The sequence below is a fragment of the Serinus canaria genome, chromosome 8 (assembly GCF_022539315.1).
Source record: "Serinus canaria isolate serCan28SL12 chromosome 8, serCan2020, whole genome shotgun sequence".
NCBI lineage: Eukaryota > Metazoa > Chordata > Aves > Passeriformes > Fringillidae > Serinus > Serinus canaria.
Window position 1 is genome coordinate 13,836,067 of NC_066322.1, and position 21,808 is coordinate 13,857,874.

The following is a 21,808-nucleotide window of genomic DNA, read 5'->3' on the forward strand; positions in this document are numbered from 1 at the left end:
CTCCTAACAAGGAGTTTGGGATAATATGATTCTCCTCTGAGACCCATAAGCAGTGACTCAAACCCCCCAAATCTCCATAGCTCATGGAAACATCAGAGCAGACAGAGAGGTGTCCTTCAGAATGGACTCCCTGTGCTGGCTGACTCACTGCCTCTCACAGAACTGGTCTGTCAGCATTTGCTACAAGGCTGAATGAAATGTTACACAGACCCTTCAGTCTGCACTCAAATAACTACACACAGTTATATGCCAGCTACAGGCAACCTACAGATGATAATCTAGAAGTGCAGTGCTAAATCAGAGGGACAGCAAGCTTCACTGGACAAAAACAGAAGATGTTGATGTAGTACAGACTAAGTTCATGTCATGTGCTGCTGTTGGCGAGAACATCAAAGCCACCAAATATGCTATGTCTGCATGGAAACAGTGGAGGAATTTTATTTTTCTAATTAAAATTACAATGAATCCCTGAGAGAAATAAGCATGACAAAACAACTGTTGACAGTATTAATGGCCTACAAATGAGGTTATAATTCAGTAAGTTAATTGTGTACAATTTGTTCATCAGTAGCCAAATCATATTCATGACTTGCTGTCAATAGAGAGATTTTGAATACATTTTGCTTTTTTTTTCCCCAAGCTGCACAGCCTTCCAAGCAGTTAACAGAATGAAATAAGAGAATCTAAAAAGACAAGCCAACATCATTGATATGTTATTAATAGGGCAATACAAGAGACACAACAAAGTTCAAACATTTCTGGTGGAAAATGTGTGTGACCACCACTTAATTTACCTGTACCACTAACAAACATATCAGAGAAGAAATGTTTCTTCCAATCCCATCATACCAATTGTTTGCAGAATTTCCTGTATATCAAATTTGTTTTCTCTGTCTACAGCAGTGCTTTTGAAAAGCACAGGAGAGGAAAAGAACATAAATCCACAAAAAAGAAAAGATTTAAGGCACACATTCACAAAAGTTACCAGAGCCATATTACATAGCCATATTCATGAAGGAAATCTATGTAGCACCCACTCCCTATAATCAAGGTGCTCCAGCCACAATAACAACTACATTAATGTTACATTTCCCATTAAAACTTTCAAAAACATCTGAAATGCAACACTGGTCTAGGAAAACAATTACGGTATCAAAAATCACTGCACTGCAAAGTAATGCTGCAGAAAATTTATGTTCTCAACAACAGTGCACACATTTTCTTTGCAGGTTTTCTTACGTAGATATGGATTCAGCTGGGGCTTAGTTAACTTTATGCCTAAATATTTCCTTTACATCTGTATAAAGAGGTTTACCTCTAGGAGCCATGGTTTTAGTTTTCTGTCCAGCAGAATATCAAATCCCAGGACTTCAAAGCAGACACTGTCACTTCCTGGTGCTTGCCCTGGCCTGCACATGCGATAAGCGTGAAGCACATGTGGCTCGGCAACTATCAGAGTCTTCACCACCAGCTCCTGCAGGGATTCGGGTCAGAAAAATTCATCAGGAGAGAAAACACCAGCACATACTGAACTCCAGTGTTTTGTGCTTTAGTAGTTCAAATTTCATTTACATATCTACTACAAAAAAAGATTTAAAATACCAAATAAATAGTCTATAGTAAACAAACTATTCCTATGTAGTACCATATATAACTTCATATAGCTCTAGACTACTGATGTACTTTCCGTGGTACAGACTTGCAATAAGTTAAATAATGAAAGCAAATTGGTAACATAGTATAGTATAGACAATCTCCATCCATTTCATTTGCAGTATAATTTTTGATAAGTATTCTCAGAATCATACAAACAGCTTTAAGCTCTAGCAATCTTAAGCCTATTCCTCATTTAAAGACATCTCTAACACAACCACTCCAATGGTGCTTGAGTAAGTACAAAGATATATGCAACACTGACTACAATTTTGTAAATATTTACACACAAAATTCATTTTATACACTAAAATAAAGTCTCCAAGAGTTTAAATAGCATGATTCCTTTGTACCATATTCCTTATGAATAACTGCTTCAAACGACTTTTGATCCTCAGAAAAACATTAACATTTAATTTGTAATCAGACTATGAATTTAGTATTTTAAAACACATAATAGTTTATAGTATGGTATGTCCTTTGTGACATCCATTGCTGAGAATTTGGGTTAACAAAGTTTCAAAAATCATTCTGAATTGCAGTAAAGCAGATGGCAGAAGCAATCAAAAAATACACAAAATAAAATAAAGTGCTTTAGTCTGTCTTACTGAAATATCACTCCAGAATTTGGAGACATCAAGATTATTTGTTTCTAGAAACTCAGTAAACCATTTAATGGAGCGTTTGCTTCCTTTGTCTTCTGTTTCATCCCGTTCAAAGTGTTCATTATGTTTATTGACAGAGTAGTTAGTCAGATGCATATACAATTGACTCTAAAAAAAGAAAGAAAAGACATTTTAAAAACTTTAAAAACAATTCTAAAATAGTCAATTCAAAATCATGTAAAGAAAATCTGACAATAAATCAATAAAGACATTATCAAACAGCTCATATTTGCAAATACACTACATGCAGATTTAGTTTTTCTGGTTCTGGGAGATTGCATGACTGAATGCTCCATAGCCTTCTTACAACAAAACCTGGGCTTCTACTTAAGCCAGTTGCAGTGAACTGATCCACCACTCCACATCTGGTTAGATATTGTATCTGCCATTTTTACAGGTCTCTATATAAACAAATACCTCAAAAAGTAAAGAGCAATTATCACAACTTAAAGAATGATTACATTCCACAAGAAGCAAACAATAAAGTCAGTATTTTGAAGCGCTACTTTAAAAGTGCTAAAAGACACTATGGCATCTGCTTCATAGACAATCCCACATTTCAGTTTTCACTGTAGCTTATTTATGAGAAGTGTTCTCATGATAGTGATACTTTAAAATATCTTTTACATATAAACTCATCTGCCATGCTGATATCTGCCAAAATTGCTCATTTTTAACTGGCTGGTAGCCATACATCAGAGGGAGGTAAATTTCAAAACATACGTTACATAAATGACTGACTGCTACAGTTCCTTTATGGAGCAAAATGTCAGCAGCAATAGACTCACTTTATCAGTTGAGTTTAAAGAAAGCATTCCTTTTCCAAGATCAATTTATAAATCATGATCTGTACATTTACATTATCTCCCAGAGATTAATTCAGCTTTTCACTCACACTACGGTGATGCCTGTTCCCCTCACAGTGACAGTTCTCTGTCATGTTTGATTACATACATGAGAGTAGATGACATTCTAAGGTGACCATAAGCCTTCTGTTCCAATTCATCTTTAATAGATAACATGAGCCTTCTGCTGTCATTTATCTTACTACACTTCCTTATCTTTAAAAAACTTAATGAAATTAACAAACCAATCAATTTAATTGCAAACGAGTTAACAGTATATTGTAGTAGCACTAGAAGCAATTAATTTCTCCCATGGCTTCATTACTCCTTTAAGAATCATTCCAAAATGTATTGGTTTTGAGTCATCATTCCATGAAATTTAAATTATTTCACACAAAAGTAATTATGTGCTAGACTACCAAAAAAAAAGTATTTGGGCATCTAAATTGATAGTCCAAAGGTATTTGGAACAATGTCACTGTGGAAATATGTCATCCAAAGAACAATGTCATTAGTGACAAGCAGGTTATTTCACACAATAGAGAACCTCCAGCATAAATAGTTCTGAGAACATAGAAACAACTGCCTGCTCTGTTTATCCTCTCAGAGCATATTTCAGTGCTGCTAATGCTGAGATTAGCAGCAATACACAAATTGTAAAAGCAAACTATTCCAAATATAGTACTGGAACACTTCCAATTATAGCATTTGTACTGGGCCTCAAATTGTACCTGCATTTTTCAAAGGCACACCAAGAGACAGTCAGAATTTTAAGTTTCACATAGGCAAAAAGGCTCTATGGTGTTTTCAGTTACATAATTACATGGAATACAGAGAGAGGTATAACAAACCTAATCTACTAATATCTTCCAATGCTGCAAATTGACTTCTTTCTTAGACATGTGCATTTTAGTCAGAGCCAAAAGAGAAGGGTTTATACCCCCCAACAGAGCAACATGCTATACAGTGGAACAAAAGGAGGAAATTGTGTAAAATCTTTAGCATGACCCTTACTATTTCTTGGTTTTCTCGATGTTTACAGGCAGCTCTACTGAATCACCCTAAAGCTGCCAAGTACATACTCCTGTCCCTGCTTAAGCAGTCACTGACAAACAGCAGCAGCAGCAGGAGATTCCCTCGTGTTCAGGGACTGCAGTGAGCACTGGGCCCCTGCAGTGCTGATTCTCTCCTTTCTGCCTCAGTTCCCAACACAATGACTGAAACCTAGCAGGACCCTCAGCAAAGGCTCCAAACTTCATGGATCTAGCAGGAGATAAAGTGTATTAGCACCTGCCACCCCAGTATCAGTCTCAGATGAATATAAAAGCAATGTGCCTGTTCTTCAGCGATTTGATTTTATTTTCTGGGTTGTTATCTTCTGCTTTCTTCTAGAATGTATTTAAACTCTTTAGCATACAGACATGCAAAGTCATATAAAATTTTATATATAAGCAATAATGTGGCTATACTTGTGATTTTGATAGAAAACCATGTGTTAAGTATTTTTCACATAAAATTTTTCCTCTTCAATGACAATGCAGAAGTTTATCCAGATGAACTCAAGTCCCAATTGATTTAATTTTACCACCTGCAAACACTACACAGGTTAAAGTCTATACCATAAGCAATAAATTGGAATGAACTCTGACTTACCAAATTTGAGTCACTAGGGGGGTGATACTTTTCCGTGCCCATTCTCACCAGTCCATCATGATATAAAAATATTTTTAATGGATCACAGGAGGTTACAAGGATATACACACGTAAATCAAACTTGTAGCCTTCCATAAGAAATGGCTTGTCAAGATATTCCTGAACAATTAAGTGATCCTGAGCTTGTAATTTTTCTCCATTTCTTATTAAAGAGATCCTGGTAAAAACAAAAGTTATTTTAAAACTTGGACATTACTTGGTCATTTCAAAGTAACTTTCTGCTTGCTTTGATTCAACAATTTGTAATAATGGGTGTGCTCTACACTTAGAAATTGTTTGGCAGAACGACCAGTCTCCAGCTTCTGTGATTATTCCTCATGCAGCTCTAAAAATAGACTTCCAGTCTTTGTCACAACTTCTGCCTGAGGCACAGACTGCAAAGAACTTTCAGTGCAAACCTTAGGTGCTGAAGTTTGCAAAGCAGGACACTGATCTGTATGACTGAGGATGGCATAGATTAAGCTCAGTATTTCTGTATTTCCAGTTCCCTCACACCAGAATGAAAAAAGGTTTATATATGAACTATGAACTTCTAGTTTAAATACCTGTAAAAGCTAATATTTTCAGTATATAATTATTAACCTAAAATTCCCAGAACCTTAAGGCTACCTTAACCTTATTCACTATTATTCATTATACGTTTCAGAGGTCTGGTACTGAATAGTCCTAATAGAGTGAAGTACTTTGCAGAAATTTCTCTGAACTATGCTGGTACCTTTCCCTTTAGCTTATCTTAGCCCTTATCAGGAGGACTGAAAAATGAAGAAATTGAAAATTTTGGGAGCCTTACCTTTATAGTAATTCTGACATATGCTGAAAAACTAAGAGCTTTATTATATAGTAAAAATCAAATTAATATTAAAAGCAATAAAAGCTAAAACCAAAATATCTAAAAAAACCTCAAAAAACTAAAAATACAATTGCAATATTTATCTCATTGGATTTTTACTGTGTGGCCCTGCCAAAAACAAAATTTCTTCAACTCAACTGCAGGTTGCAGTCTTTTCAGGGGTGTGCCCTGCTTTCTAAAGTGCACATCCAGCCACATCCCCAACAGCATCTCCTCTGTCTCTCCTAAATGTTGTGGCTGCTGCTCTCAAACACATTTCTGCATCTCTGACTGGCTGCAGTTTAAGAACACATTGGGGTGTTTGAGCTGGTTTTAAAGCTGTGAAAGATCCTGACCTCCCACACACATCCCTTGCAGCCTCCAGCCATTTATGCACAATACAATCTCACCCTATTAATCTAAGCACAGCAGAAAAATTCACAATACTGTGAATAATACAACTGTGTTCATAATAATTATTTGAGTTTATTTAATGCTTGTGAAGCCTTCACCCAATACACTGACTTTCACACAACTCGAAATACAATCTTCTTATCAATACACAGCCTCTGTTAATGCTGTAAGTAGCACTGGATTTCACCTTTCACCTTCAGGAAAGAAGACTGAAGTTAACTCACAACTCACCCATGTCCCATCGCACCATTAGCTGGTTTGACTATGAAAGTTTTCTGTCTACGTTTCTTCTTCAATTCTTTTACATAGTTCTGGAACTGTGTGTATTCTGCAGGAAAGATCCATGTTCGAGGAATGAAACTGTACTCCTGAGGCTGAGTCTTGATCATTCTGCACAAAAAGGGTAATTGAGTTAAAATCTTTTGACTACTTTGATGTTTCAATCCTCAAGATTAAAAAACACTCATGACAATTTGACAAGGGAGTTTTTTCAGCAAAATTCTGTAATATGAAAGCAAATTTTTGCATTTCTTTAGGAATAGTTAGCACTCGATTACATATTCATATGAGTGTGAATGTGTTAGATTTAAAAGCAGACTATCTTGAGCATTTTTGCTTATGTGCTTATTATGTTACTGGTATCCATCTCATTTCTTAGCATCCATCTCACTCCTGTTACAATTTTTGGCCATTTACTCAAATGACTTAATGCTATTCCTATTCTTAGAAATATCGAACTCCTAACAAATCATGAATTTATGGATTTTTTTTTTTTGGGGGGGCGGAGGTGGCACTTGGGAAGTATTTTAATTTTCATATTGGTAGGTGTCTGGGGAGCTATGAGGATCAACAAACACAAAAAAGAGGAGTTGGGATATTTGGAGTTTCTTCTTGGGTGCAAAAAAGACTGAATTTAAAATTAAAAAGCAATTGGAAAAATTAAAGAAGAGTTTTTTGTTCCTTTTGGAAGATTTTTAAAATAACGAATTGTAGTAAATAGACTTTGACACAGGCCAAGCAACTAATTCATTTCCTATATAGGACAAATCACACAAGCTTTGATTAGTCTTTGGTCTCTGTATATTTGGATAAGGATTCCAAAAGCACCTAATTTAATCAAAAGAAAGCAAAGACATTCAAAGCAAGATCAAGCAGCAAGGGAGTAGAGTGAAGGGGTGGAGTAAAAGAACTAAAATAAAAATAGGGAATCAAACTCTGAATCTGGGGAAAGTATGCAGCAAGGTCCTGATCTCCCTGCTTTAATAGCTGTGGCAGCTGAGGTGGTGAGTGTATCTCATCCTATACCTCTGTTATCTGTGAACAGAAATGAAAGAAGAAGAATGGTAAAGAATTCAGGTGGCAAAAGTGTCCATCACCCAGAGCTGTGAGTGGCAGACAGGAAGATACAGCCCCACCACGCTGTTGGGATGGCTGAGGTACACACAGGTTGCTTTAACGCTGGTTAGCAGCCAAGGTGTAGGAGCAACGGGGACTTGGTGGTACTATGTACACTGGTATCATAGTTCCCAACAGGATAACTTCACTCTTTGCTGAGTTACACTGGTGTAGCCAGCTTGTTTCAGGTACTCAGAGTACCTGAAACTTCCTTCATACAGAACCTCATATGAAATTAGTTCAGGTAACTCACAACTACTCTGTAGCATAGAGTGGACCCATCTAAAATACAAATATCCACAGACCTACAGAAAGGAACTGGAAGTTTAAAAATAAATTATGTGAAACAGGAAGTTCCTCAACATTGATTTTTTTTTTTAAATGCCACTATGATGAAGTTTAATATTTTTAAATTAAATACAGATTTAGGTATATTTCTCCTTTTGTATTGAAAACTAATAGCATCAGCATAATTAATGTGTAAAAGAGGAAATATAATTTCTATTTTTCATTTCTACTATAAACTTACGTAATACTCTTGGGCAGATACTTTTTCTTTAAGTGGCTAAAATACTAATGGAAAAAACAGAGCTTTTTTACAGCCACGTGCGTAGGGCTAGGACCCCAGCCAAACCCTACTGGTATAATGGATACACTGTCACCAAACTGTGTAGCCAACTCCCCAACAAACACTCTGCAGAAACCACAATAGCTACAGCATTACTGGGGGAGGTTCAGTGCTTCTGCAGCTTCATTGTAACTATTGTTCTTACAAATCTAGTTCAATGAAAGCCACTAAATATTCAGGAAAACTTTTTGAAAACAGAAGTAGATATTTGAATTCCTAATTCATTCATATTGTTAAACTACTCTCCATCTGCTCTGTCTTTACGAATATTATTAGTTTGCCAACTGAGGACCTTATCTAGGCAGAAATTATCCTATTTTTAGGCCAAAAAGCAACTTCTGTGTTAGTTTAAATCCCTCTCCAGATTATTTATCATATGCATCCTGTTACAAGCTAGAGATCTGTTAACTTACTCAAGGGTTTCAATAAACACACTCCCTACTCATTGAATATAGCTTCAAGCTATTCCTGATACATTGATATTATTTTTTGTCTGAAATTATATCAGTTCTATATGCCTTATCTTTTTAATGCATAACTGGGTAGATTACAAACACTTAATATTATGAAGTGGAATACTTCAGCATTGTTTATAGGTTCTGGGGCTCACTAAAACTATCAAAAAAATAATTCAGCTCTGTTCTTTCCCTGCAAGGCCCTATTCAGAAAGGGCTTAGGAACATCATTAAGTAGCCTGTGGAATCAAGGCCTATTCCATTACAATAGCCCTATTTTTCAGCACATGGGCTGTCCACTGTCATGAGTAACCATTTTTTCACTGTGCTGCTCTATCCTTTAGCATTTGCTGTCCTTATCAGGAGGTCTGAGAAATAAACAGCAAATTATTGCTCTTCTGAGTACTATTTTAGCTCACAAATGTGGTCAGACTGTGCTCTTGATCTCAGAGTGCTTTCTGTACAAAAGAATCAATGGTGTTGAACAAAACATAGCTCACTAAAGGCACAACCTTCAGTCTAATAAAGCAAATTCCACTGCCTAAATTTCAAAATCATCTGACTCTTCACATATGAAATGTCAGTGGATATATATAGATGAGAATGATTCTTGGCCCTTGGATCAGTTCATGAACCTTTTAAATATAATCAACAAAGGTGCTGGAAAAGACAATATTGCATAGATGACTCCGTGCCCCTTCCCACTCATCCCGTGCACCTTCTCCCCCATTTACTGAATTCAATTTGTAACCACACTTACCCTTCACACAAGGAGCTCTCATCTAAGAGACCCTTCACAAAGACCTCTTAAGATCTAGTTGGCCCTACTAGTTGGCACTTCTATTGTTACTGTTTTCTTTTTTGTGTTCTTGTTATTATCCTTGAAAATGATGTTCATGCCTGCCTTTTTTTCTCAGTTACATTCCTCTTTCCATCTGTTCCATTATTCTGTGTTCCTACACTTTCTTTGCTGAGTTGTCTTCTTTCAAATTACACATGTTAGGTATTACACTGCTCCCTTCCAGCTTTCTGCATGTGAAAACCACATGGTCCTGTGATCCAGAGAGCCTGGATATTGTCTGAAAAAAGAGCTCCTGAAGTGCATTACCTCCTGAATAGTATTTCCCTCTCAAAGTCAGGTAGATTTGTTCTTTCACTTTATTCCCAACAACTTGCATAAAATGGAAGGGTGAAATCAGCACAACAACAAACATAGAAGTAAAAGAAAAAAGTCTACTCTCTACCAATTCTCAATATAGTTTCATTATCTCTCAATTATAGTAATCAGTAAAGTCAGTAATGGGAATAGAAAAGATGGCATGCAGCAGTAAACAAGATAAGAAAATTAGTGTTTCTAGACATGCAAATTTGACGACAGACCAAGAGCTATAGGAAACAAAATCCTGCGTTCTACAGAGAGAGCCTGCTCAAGCACATATCCCAACTGACTTAGGATTTCACCAGCAATCTCACACATACCACTTTGATTTTTATAAAGTATGAATACTAAGTATTGAGTTGTGAAGGCCAGTATTGAGAAAAAAACCCAACTGATTAAGCCCTGATATATCTACTGATATTAAATGAAGTCACAACATAGATGTTTGAGCCAGGGTTATAATGTAAGAGAAATTATTCCCATCTTATCTTATATGTGTAATCTCAGCACTGAGTAACTTTAAACTGTGTTTTGAACTCAGAATTCAGTAGGTTGAGAGAGGTATCATCAGACTGTATTTGAAAGAATGAGTGCATGATAACAAGAGCCTTTTTTTCATTTTCCATATTTTTTAAAAAAGATCACAGAACTGCAGCAATACACAGGACTGTGTACCAAGCTGACTGACTATTTCCAAGACCTCTCCAAACAGCTGTTTGCCTCCATGTGCTATCTCTGGTTTTACTTTCAGTCTGAGAAGGGCAGTGAAAAGTGCTTGTGCAGCACCACTGACAAGGCGAGCTCTAGTCCACACACAGGACATGGAGACACCACAGCAATGCACGCAGTATTTGCATCATAATAGTGGCATACATTCTACATGTTATGTGTTCCAGTTAGAGAACAGAAAAGGAAAGAGAAAGAAATTGAGAGAGAGAGAGAGACAGAGAGACAGAGAGAGGCAGAGAGGATATCACATCAATTACATTCATATGAAAACAAATTCTGTTCTGTTAGCAGTTAAGCTGTGTAAGTCAGGTTGAGGGCCAAAGGATTAGCTCTATTAATAACTGCTCTACAAACTAATTTAGATTAGAATAAAATATTGACATATATTTACCCTCAAACCTTTCCTTACTAGGCTATCAGATCATTATTTTGTATTGTTTTCTTACAAGTCTTACTGACAGATTCTCAGCTAGGATAATTCCTCAGAACCCAGTTATTCCACTAGAATGAGAATTTGTAATTAGACAAACGAGCCTCACTAATTTCTTATATAAACAGTAAGATGCTTCACATTTTCTATATTTGATATACACAAAAATATAGCCATTAATTATTTGAAACAAGTACTATCACAGAATTGGTCAGGTTGGAAAGGACTTCAGTGGGTCCTCAGGTCTAGTGTCCTACATGAAGCAGAGCTGTCCTACAGCACATTGCACAGGATAGTCCAGATGCACTATCCAGCCACATACAGTTCTTTTATTCTGTTCTACTATTATGGGATACTCACGTGGGTGTATTATGTGTTAGATTTATTGTACAATAATTCAAGACTCACCCACATTCTGTAGTGTTTAGACAGAGAAGTGAACCCACATAATACTCCACTGAAGTCAAATGGAGAAAAAAAGTAGCCCACTCCAATGCTACAGGTCCAGGACCAAAGCTGAAGTTATCAAAGAACTTTGAAAATTATTCTTGGTTCTCTCCTAGTTTCTTAGTAAAAATAAACAAGCCTCAAAAGCAATAGTTATGTACATCATTGCATTAAATACCACAGCTGGAAAACTTCTAAATATAAAAAGAAATATTACTTAGTCATGTTTCTTGCCAGAAAATCCTTTCTGCATATCTCTCCCATTCCTGGAAAATGGTTGATTCTCTGAGGAAGTAGGAAAAAAAATAGGAAAATTAATTGCAACTTTTTCATTTTCCTGGCATACCTAATTACAGTCATTTAAAACATTCAACTGCATGCTCAGGCAAACAAAAGTACTGTTAAATCTAAATTATTTAAGATAATATCATCTCACACTATACTACCTATTCTTAACAATGCTAAAGATGCTGCAAAGTTGTATTCTCTTCCATCCATATAAGTGCCCATTGATTTAATTTCATACATGAGACTATCATACTTTTATTCACAAAACTATCTAGAAACAAAGAATGCAAACACAAGATAATGGTAAAAAACCCAAAATATTATTCACAGGACTGTGGAGAGAGAGCTCTGTTTCTTAGCTTACTGCTTCAAAGCTTATGAAAAACTTAGAAATGATGTTTTGTATCTTCTTTAAATTGAGCATTCACAACACCCAACTGGCAGAGAAAAGCATGAAAGAACAGCCCCAAATATTTATATCCCAGATTCCAAGTGGTGAGAACAAATAACTCTGGAAAAGAGAATAGGATTTTAAGCTATACAGTGGTACAGTCTTAATGCAGCCTGTGGTTTGTGTGGGTTTTTTTCCCCTCCACACAAACAGTTACTGACAATTACTGAACATTTCAGAGTCAAGCAGTTTATGGAAACATGTCAAAAATCTTAACTACCACTGCACCTGATAGTTCTGCAGCTCAGCAATCTTCTCTTGCTGCACAGCACAATCACTCCAGATCAGATTTGCTGTTTCATCCTCATCACGCGTTTTCACAAATCCCATCTCTTGTATTACTATACGCACTGGGGAGAAATCACACTCTTAGGGACTATTCTGAATAGAACAGAAATAGATTCATTTTCAACATTTAAAAAATCAATTAAGATTTTAAATACTTCCAATATAGAACCCTTCATCAGAGAACAATGTTATCAAGGCAAGCTATTTATCTTGCAATATTTCCATCAGTCTCTTGCAAACCTGCCATTACAATGTTTCAGCACCTTATAGTGAGGCAGGAATCAGCACAAGCACTGATGGGAGCTGCAAAGACCTTCAAGGTATTCCCCAATCATCCAGCACAAATCCTCTTGTCCAGCAGTTAGATTTAATCTTGGTTATGCCATAAGTTAATTTTAAAACAGAGATGACTATAAGTGTCACTGCAGATAGGGACAAAAATGCCTCCTTAGAGAAGGTACAGTGTTGCAAAAGCAAATGCATGCATTATTTTAATTTAAAAAAAATCTGATTACATGCCATGCATAACTCTGATTCTAGGAAAAAAATATTTTAGCACTAAAAATAAAAATACAAAACCTTAACAGATTTTACTGAGAAGTCTCTGTATAACAATTAGAGTATTTAACATGGAATTTACACTGCTTATCTTTCAAGGCTTTAATAAAATTCCAAACACATGTATAACATGTATTTAGAAAGCTCTTCCACAGCTTTCTTGATTACTGAAGTTTTTTACATTTCAAGGTAACAAGTGGGAATCAATATGAGTAACAAATGGGGATTAATAGATGCACAGTATCCAAAGCTATGAATGAAATGTTATAAGAAAACCCCAGGTTTCTTATAAAAGAAACTCCTTCAGAAATGTCTCACTGTCAGCTTGATACAGAATCCATTAATTCACTCCATTGATCAGTAACTCTCTCACATCAAAGGTTATTAGGATGTAAACAAAATATGCAGCTTCCTACCAATTTCATATTTTGTGCCAGCAATATTGGCAGTGATGACTCCATTCTTCTTCTTCTTTCTGACTTTTCTTTTAATTGTGCTCTGATAGGGTAGTTCCGAACTCAAAGTGAGAGGAGCAGTTCCTTGGTTATCTTTGAAAAATAATGTTGTAACTATTAACATTTTTATATCTCAAATAATATATACAAATTAAATAAAAATACAAACAGTACTCCATCACAATTTATAAGTACAAGCATACTGAAAAATTCCTAGGGTATATTAAAAATCCAAGACTAGCATACCTCCCTCATTAGGAAAGGATGGCATTATAACCTAGGATAGTGCAGAAATAGAGTTCAAATTCTGTTCCAACTTCTCAGTAAACGGTGAAACTGTCAAAGCCAAATTACTTAAAACTCCAGTCATGCCATTTCAGTCTCAGGTTGTAGCAAATATTAGTTCTGGAATGGATAGATACCTGTGTTAAAAAATATAAGAGAGACTTTTTCATAGACAGATCCTGAAAAAAAAAAAAAGTAAATAGCAGGCAACTACATATAAGAACACTTTTAATTGCATGTACAAAGAATTGCTTCTTTTAGAAGACTGATCAAGCTATTGTAAATACCAAACTTTGTTCATTGCAGTTCAATTATTTTCTTTCTGGAAAAATCATTTTGCAGTGATATTTTCAAAAGGAAATTATATTACCTCTTTTTCTGATTTTCATTTGGGTATGGGACATTTTGGACATGAAAATAGGTAACACAATTCAATCAATAATGCCACTTTCTATCTCCATAAAGCTCAATTAATTTAGAGTTTTATATTTTAAACCATATTTTAAGAATTAAAATCAGACACACTGTGTGATAGGTTTTCAGTACCAAATGGGAAATAACTGAAATCACAGTAATAATCTGTTTCCGCTTTTTCACTTTTCACAATGTTTTTAAAGGAATTGTCCAATAACCGTGTGGTAACGTGGGTGCAGTTTCATGACTACTTCATGACACAACAGATATGATTTGAAGACATTTTGGGTTGACAAACATTTAAATTTTCAATTTTTAAAGTGAACATTTATTAGCATAAAATGCTATTTTTTACATCTACAGTCACACAAAATTCCCTTTTATTTTTTTTCCCTCATGAATACAGCACTACATGAAAAATCACACTTACTAAGAAGTTTTTTAGGCCCAGCTGTTTTCAAAACATATATAATATCTTACTGATCTTTAAAAGCTTTCATTTCTATTCTGCAGTTTTATGTGTAGCTAAAGTTCCTCACACTAGCTTTAGATCAGTTTATATTGATGCCTTTGGTGATTGCAAGACTTATTTAAAATAGCTTATAGAGAGCACAAGGGATTTCTTCAACTATAAATAGCAGAAAATTACAGCAAAGTCAGATTCAGCCATGACTTATGATGCAAAATATATGTGATCATAAGACTGGACAAGATGTGCATTAACAAAAATTACTAAAACATTACTTACAAATCCACATTTTTTCTTTTTCTGTGCATGTGCACACACAACAGAGGAGAGAGAGATGCATGTTCTGGACAAGTCACTCGCCTTTTAAGAAACTACAAAAGCAGATATTTTGAGCTCCAAGATCTAACTTCCTTTCAAGACAGCCATTTACAATTACCAGCCCAGAAATGCAAAAGCATAAAAAGAACAGATTATGGTTCTTTTATGACTGTCACAAATACACCAGGAGTCAAATTCTGCTTTGTAACAAGACAAATCTCCCTCATGTCCATTTAGTGCCCCTGAGTATTTATCCACAAAGAACAGGAGATGTTTTATACACAGATATAATGTCAGACAGCACAGCACTAACACTCCAGCCATTTTGAAGTTTGAATGTTTTGGATGACATTATCTGAGAAGGTGGCCTGAAAGTCCTTGGGCCCACTGGCATACTAAAATTAGACACAGAGTTGGGAAAGCAAAGCATTTGTCCTCCTTAAAACTACTGTGAAGGAAAAGCAGTGCTGGGCACAGTGACTCACTGGCTATTGCATGTTATCTGTTTCTCAGGCTAAGAATACCACCAGAGTACAAGACATGTTTAGTTCCTGGGAATAATACTGAAGTACATCTGTTAGCCAATTAAGGACTTCTATGAATGTACAAAAATGCATGGCAGTTGTTTCTTTGCTGTGCTGACTAAAAACTTCTAATAAATTTGGAAGAATGTTAAGAGGACCAACATTGTCCTGGGGGATACGCCAGCCCTTTACTAACACAGCACGATTTACAAGCTATGATATGCTAATGAAAAGCAAGCAGCTCACAGAACTTTCATTCATCTTAGAATCACAGAAAATTATCTGCCCAAAGTTACTGTAACACACTGTGTTCTGAAGGTGGACCACAAAATTCCAAACTGCACCACACTGCTGAATTACTGCTTTTCTTTAGATAGACACTATTCTTTTCTTCTCAAAATACTCTTTAGGGTCTAAATAGCATGTACCAACACTCAAGGTCTGTGACCAGTCAACTTTTAAGCACACGTGCATGAGTTAATGGTAAAGATTTATGGCTACCTTTAGAGTATTCCAAGGACAAGTAGTAGTTCAGCCATATGGAAAACAAAGTAATGGTACTGTACTCTGTACTCAGACTTACTTTAGGATTTTAACTTTTCAAAAGCTCCATTCCATAGCAATAAATATTCGTATTCTGACCTCAGCTTGTATGTAATAATTAAAAATTGTTTTACAACTCCTTGACTTCTCTTCAGTAGTCCAACCAAGCGTTTCACTGAATACCAAAGCACCAGCAGTTCTAAACCATTAGTTTTCCAAAATATTTTACATAGGATGCAGTCCTTCCTTTGTTCCCTTCCAAAAGCCAAATAAGGTCCAGTGAAATGGGACAGTCTCAGCATTTTTTCCTACCATGTCAAGTGACAGATCAAGAGTAATGACATGACACGTCAAGAGACACTGCATCTCATCTGGGGGAACACATTACCCAGAGCAGTGAATTGCTGCTGTGAATTGTAGGCTAAGCCATGGGAGCAGTAGAATTGCCCCTGTTTAAACCTCCCTGCTTTGTGCACCCCCAGTGCAGTAGCATGAGATGCTCCAATTCTGCAGCAAGAAAACCTAGCACCATCCTGCTGAGGAAGATGCAACCTTCCCAGATAAACTGCAACTGTTCCTCTAACTGCCCTTAGATGACCAACTCTCTAAGTAGAGGAATGGATCACCTGAGAGAGACGGGAATACACCTCTCAGCAAGGTGTGCAATGAAGCAATACATGAAGGGCTGCTACTGAGGGGAGGAAGCTGGAAGGAAGAGAGCTCACTCGGACAGGCAACATCAGCAGTGTCCAGGCCCTGGCAGCCACAAGCTCCTACAGCTCTTTTTTAATTCTATACAACAGAAATCATTCCAAAGTTACTTCATTCTCTGACCCAGGTCTTCCCCAGGCATCTTCTTCTAGCTCACATCTTCTGATTTGTTATTATTGCCAAGGCCTACTCCCAGGTCAGAGCACAGCTGAAGGAAAAGATTTGCAGCACAGACTGCTCTGCAGGCAGCCTTTGCCAGTTTCAGGCCAAAGCTGATTGCAAGACTCACCCAGATCAGGCACAGTAACAGAAGCAGCATTGTCAGGTAACGACTACATCAAATTCTGAGTCAGTTCTCATACCTGGGATGAGTTTTTGCTTATAAAATAAGCATAACCTATAACCCACACTCAGCTACAATAATGCAGAGGCATATCTTGCACATAATCTACCTGAGAGACCTGTTTCCAAGACATTGCTTTTAATAACATAGGAGAAAGCATTCTATTTTCAAACTGGGACTTTTGGAGCAAGTCAGCTGTCAGAAATCTCTGAATTCACACTCAGGCAGAAAAGGATTGCAGTTCCTGCTGCAATATGCCATCTCCCTCCTGAAATCCTGATACAAAAAAATTAGTGAAGGTTTGTTGCTCAAGCATAGAAATTCAAGGGAGCTGAACAAAAATGGTCAACAGATAAATGGAGAAAGACTTGTGAAGAAGAAATGAAAGCATCTTCATCAGGTTACCACACTCTTATATAAACAAGCACTTTGACTAAAAGTGCTCTACAGAGAAAAAAAAAAGATGAGATGTTATCTTTACAGCTGCCTGGCAAAGGTGTGAGAGTGACAGTAGAGAGAGGTACATTTCTGTCCTAGAAAGGCACAGAAGACAAAAAAGAAAAAGTAAAAGAAAAAAACAGAAAAAAAGATCTTTTTTTCCTCCAGGGACAGGAGAGACAGGATATTCTTGCTGGAGAGGCAAGCATTGAACATGGACAGAGAACAGAGCAGATGCTCAAGTCCATTTAAAGGAACAGTGCCTTGGTAAAGAGCAGGGGACAGTGGAAAGAAGTGGGTTCATAGTTAATAGATTGATTCTTTGACAATCTGTAATATATTCTAGAAAATCAAAAATTAATTGAAACGGTATTTCATGCTGTTGCACAAATTAGGTGTATCATAATAAGTTAGTAAATTGCCCTGAAAAATACTCTTCTGGCCTAGATTATATGCAGGTATTTTTTAACAAATCCCTCTCTTATTTCTTTGGTTTTTTTCCTCCAGACTACTCACAAGTGACGTCTGCCTTTCATGAATCTTCACTTCATGTCTTGATGCAGTCTGGAAAGTTTTTAATCTCTAAATAGTAATTGTATGTCATTAGACCCCCACCCCCTTTTTTTCCCCCCCAGCAGTAAGTATCACAGAAAAAGGTTTGATTAATCAGATCAAAAAAGAACAAGGAGAGTCAAATTTCAAACTGAAAGTAAGGTAGTGCAATTTAAGAATCTATTTCAAACAACTCAAGTCAATGAGATTCTTCCACCTAGCTTGGATCATACCAGTAACTTTGAAACCACAACTGTGCACCCTAAGAAAAAGAGAATAGATTGCATATGCACATTTAAAATTATTTACTCTGATATATTTAGTCTCTCAGAATGGTAGAGTCACCTGCTACAAAATACTCTATGTTCCACACATCACTCAGTGTACTGTTTATAATGAGAACTTCCTTCCTTTTAAGCAACTGTGATACTACTGATGCCCCATTTGAAAAGCTCCATGGGTTACACGTGTGTCTAACTTTACATACATGAAGAGAAAACAAGACTTCAGATCTTAAGCCATGGTACATATGACAAGACCTCTCAAAAACAGCTAACATCCTACATACCTAGGTGAAAGGCTACAAAAATGGATTGTCAGGGTAATTTCCTGAATTCTTTGGGTACAGATAAGTACTCACTCATCAACACTGAGCTGGAATATTTTAGAACAGATTTTCAAACTAGCAGATTGCTTTCCTCTGAGCCCATTAGTGCAATTTACTCAGTGCTGTCACAAGTGTCTGCAAATGCAGAGGAGCTGGAAGGAAACCCACAAAGCTCCTGACATAAGGAGCTTTCACAGTGAAATGGAGACACACTGGAGATACAGTTACAGGACTGGGCAGGTGACCATAGGGATGGAAGGACAACACCACAGTGCTGCAATCCCCACCCTTCACTTAGCTGGAAAATCAAATTAACAAAAATTTCACAGAAACAGGTAAAAGAAAGATGTGAATATAGTCTTCAGAGCACTGACCTAGCAAACATCTGAGCTCTGGGATTTTTCAATCTAACATTTAAATCAATTACTCTTAGATCTTAGAGTGTGGAAGTCTGGACACACCATAGTGAGGGTTGTGCTATTTATTACAGTTATGCAAACCTATAATCTACTGTTGGTCTGGAATTAAGATATAAAATTCAGATTCAAAATTAGATCAATAGAGAAAAATGTCTTTTTCAGGACCCTGCTCAGCAAGATAATAACAATTTTCAGTAATGGAACTGCAGAACTAAAAGCCTCCTACTCTTTCATGATTTTTTAATATTTGGCCTTTTAAAATGTATGTTGAAGTGTTCCTGCTACAAACAAGCATAGCGACCAGTTTTATTGTTACATGTTCAAAGAACAATTTGGTGGCAAGTTCTCTCTCACAGAGAAATTCTACATGCAAAAAGTAGTCTACATTTTGAGGTTTGATATGTCAAAGTGACATGCTTGGTCTTAAAAGGCTATCTGTCAGCTGGCTTAAAATTTCATGTAATTAGGGCTTCGTTCAAAATATTCTGAAGTCAAATCAAGTCTATTAATTTAAACATTCTTCATTCCCATCATCAGAGAGATGAGATGTTTATTCAGCAGTTCTTTCAGACAAAGAGAATGTACAGAGTTTTCAGGTGTTTGATTTGCTAAATGGACAGGTACAAGCTACAAAGAAATCCAAACAGCATTATTTACACCACTTTTTTGACTCATGCAGCCCTGTAAAACAACTGTCTGAACTAGTTTATCCAAATGGCCAGCATTTCCATTTCCCTAAGCCACCAAACCAAATGACCAAGCCAAGCTACAGTGCATTATTTTAAGTGGCTGGAGTCCAGCCAGGAAAAGACCCTTCAGTGCCAGCTCCAAGGCTCAGCAACATGCAGTGGCACAGAGCCCCGGGAGCTTTGCAGTGTTAGTTCACAGATTTTACTTTGGTCTTCCCCTGACTTAGCACTTTGGATTGAATTTTGAATTGAATTTTTTTATTATTCAAGATCACAAAACATCTATGAAATGCTAAGTATAGAGTGCCTAATTCAGAAAACAGGAAATAGATTAGAAGCTGTTAAAATGGTGGAAGTTTCACATCAAAGTTTCACCGGCATTAATCACTTCCTACTCACAAAACACGGAGATCACAACTGAGCATAGAAGCAATTTTTTAAATTTCAGTGTTGTCTTGAAGTAATATTGCTTCTTTTTTTATTCATCCATTTTTCAAAATGAAACTTCAAAACACTGGCCAAATTTAAATCAATGTCAAATCTTTCAAATCTGAAGATTGATTTTCTGTTTAAAAAATGACCTCCAAAGTGACTTCAATAGCAGAGCACACAATGTGACTATCTGCTAGCTCACTCTCACCCTTCAAAAGCCCTTTCTAATGTGATAACATATTTCAGACTGTTAGCAAATTGAGTACTATAGAGTTTCATAGTTATGGTTTGTATATTGAACAAGGACCATCAACGAAAGCGAGACCAAATTAGAAAAGTACAGAAAGGTCAAGGTTTGAATCTTTTACTTGTTCAGTAAAATATTGAAAATATATTAATTGACAAGGTAAGAGAAAAGAATCTGCATGACTTAAAAATCAATAATGCAAAAATAAAATGCTGTGAACTTTCAAAAAACATTATTTAGCATTCATAATGGCCAGGAAAAATATTGACAAAATAGCTCAAACAAGCAAGTGTAACAATGCTTTTATACAGTAAAATCTAAATTTCAGAAAATACATATCTCTGTCACTGGCTGCTAAAAAAATCTTTCATGTTCTACTCTCTGCCAGTAAAAAGCAGAGACAATGCATAGATCTTGTATTATTCACCACTTCAGTAAGTGTCAACAACACCATAAATCTGACAGCAGAACATTTCACTAACTCTGGAACATAAAGTATTCCTACCCCTGAGCACAGTGAGTTCCACCAAACACTGCTGAATGGAAGCCAATCTCTATTTATTATAGAACCATTATAGACAACCATTTTTTAATATTTCATATATATACATGAAGCAGTTTTATATAAATATATTATATACAACCATTCCACCTTCATCTAAAACAGCATTGGTGTGCTGTAGGCATTTCCAGCCTAGAAACACACACATCATTAGAGCCTGAGCCATATCAGCTGTGCAAGCCCCAGGTGAGTGGCCAGATACCCATGGCCACAGGAGGGCTGGAGCCCTGTCACCTCAAATGAAGCAAGTCCCCTGAACCAAAGAGCACAAGGACATTTGTTTGCTTTCTGTTGAGGACTGAGGCCAGGGAGCCACACTGACTGATGGACTCACACACGCTAAGGGCCAACACTGGTGAGACAGCCATGGCCTCGAATGAATGAAACAAAGATGACAGCATTCCATAATGATCCTGTGTTGTAGTAATATTGAGGTGTGACATCAGCATCGTGGGTTTAGTAGGGGGAGAGGTAAACAAGAGAGAGTTAGAAGAGGAATTTGAGTTGTGGCAGCTGTGGGAGCATCTCTGCTCTTCTTTTGATTTCGCAGTGTGCCATCCATGCTCTTGATTACAGCATGTCAACACACACCAACAGCTACCACACAGTGCTTCAAATTGTGTACACCACACACTAATCACTGCTGGAATTACACTACTCCTTTCTTTTTTCTATCATTCACTTCTCAAAAGATTTATTTCTCTAGTAAGAGCTAGAGGCCTTAGGGATCTACAAGATAGGACAATTTAACATTTCACATATATCAGCAGTGCTGTCTTAGCATAAAAAGCACTGATCCTTTAATGAAGCTGATATGTTTGCAGTGATTCATTATATTATAAATAGACCTTGG

The 21,808-nt window shown here is 36.5% G+C and overlaps 1 protein-coding gene across 2 annotated transcripts in view; it reads right to left on the reverse strand.

Annotated features, from left to right (window-relative positions):
- TTLL7 (tubulin tyrosine ligase like 7) overlaps window positions 1-21,808 on the reverse strand; it is a 64,159-nt gene that overhangs the window by 30,493 nt on the left and 11,858 nt on the right. For both annotated transcript variants that reach the window (XR_007778179.1, XM_018912299.3), the window contains exons 3-10: window positions 13,649-13,824; window positions 13,364-13,495; window positions 12,330-12,451; window positions 11,580-11,647; window positions 6,351-6,509; window positions 4,817-5,033; window positions 2,262-2,426; window positions 1,316-1,474 (exon numbers count right to left, since the gene is read on the reverse strand). Coding sequence is in view for 1 of the 2 variants with exons in the window: in XM_018912299.3 (XP_018767844.2) it covers window positions 1,316-1,474; window positions 2,262-2,426; window positions 4,817-5,033; window positions 6,351-6,509; window positions 11,580-11,647; window positions 12,330-12,451; window positions 13,364-13,495; window positions 13,649-13,673 (1,047 nt within the window). In the remaining variant the exon portion in view is untranslated. The remainder of the gene's footprint in view (window positions 1-1,315; window positions 1,475-2,261; window positions 2,427-4,816; window positions 5,034-6,350; window positions 6,510-11,579; window positions 11,648-12,329; window positions 12,452-13,363; window positions 13,496-13,648; window positions 13,825-21,808) is intronic.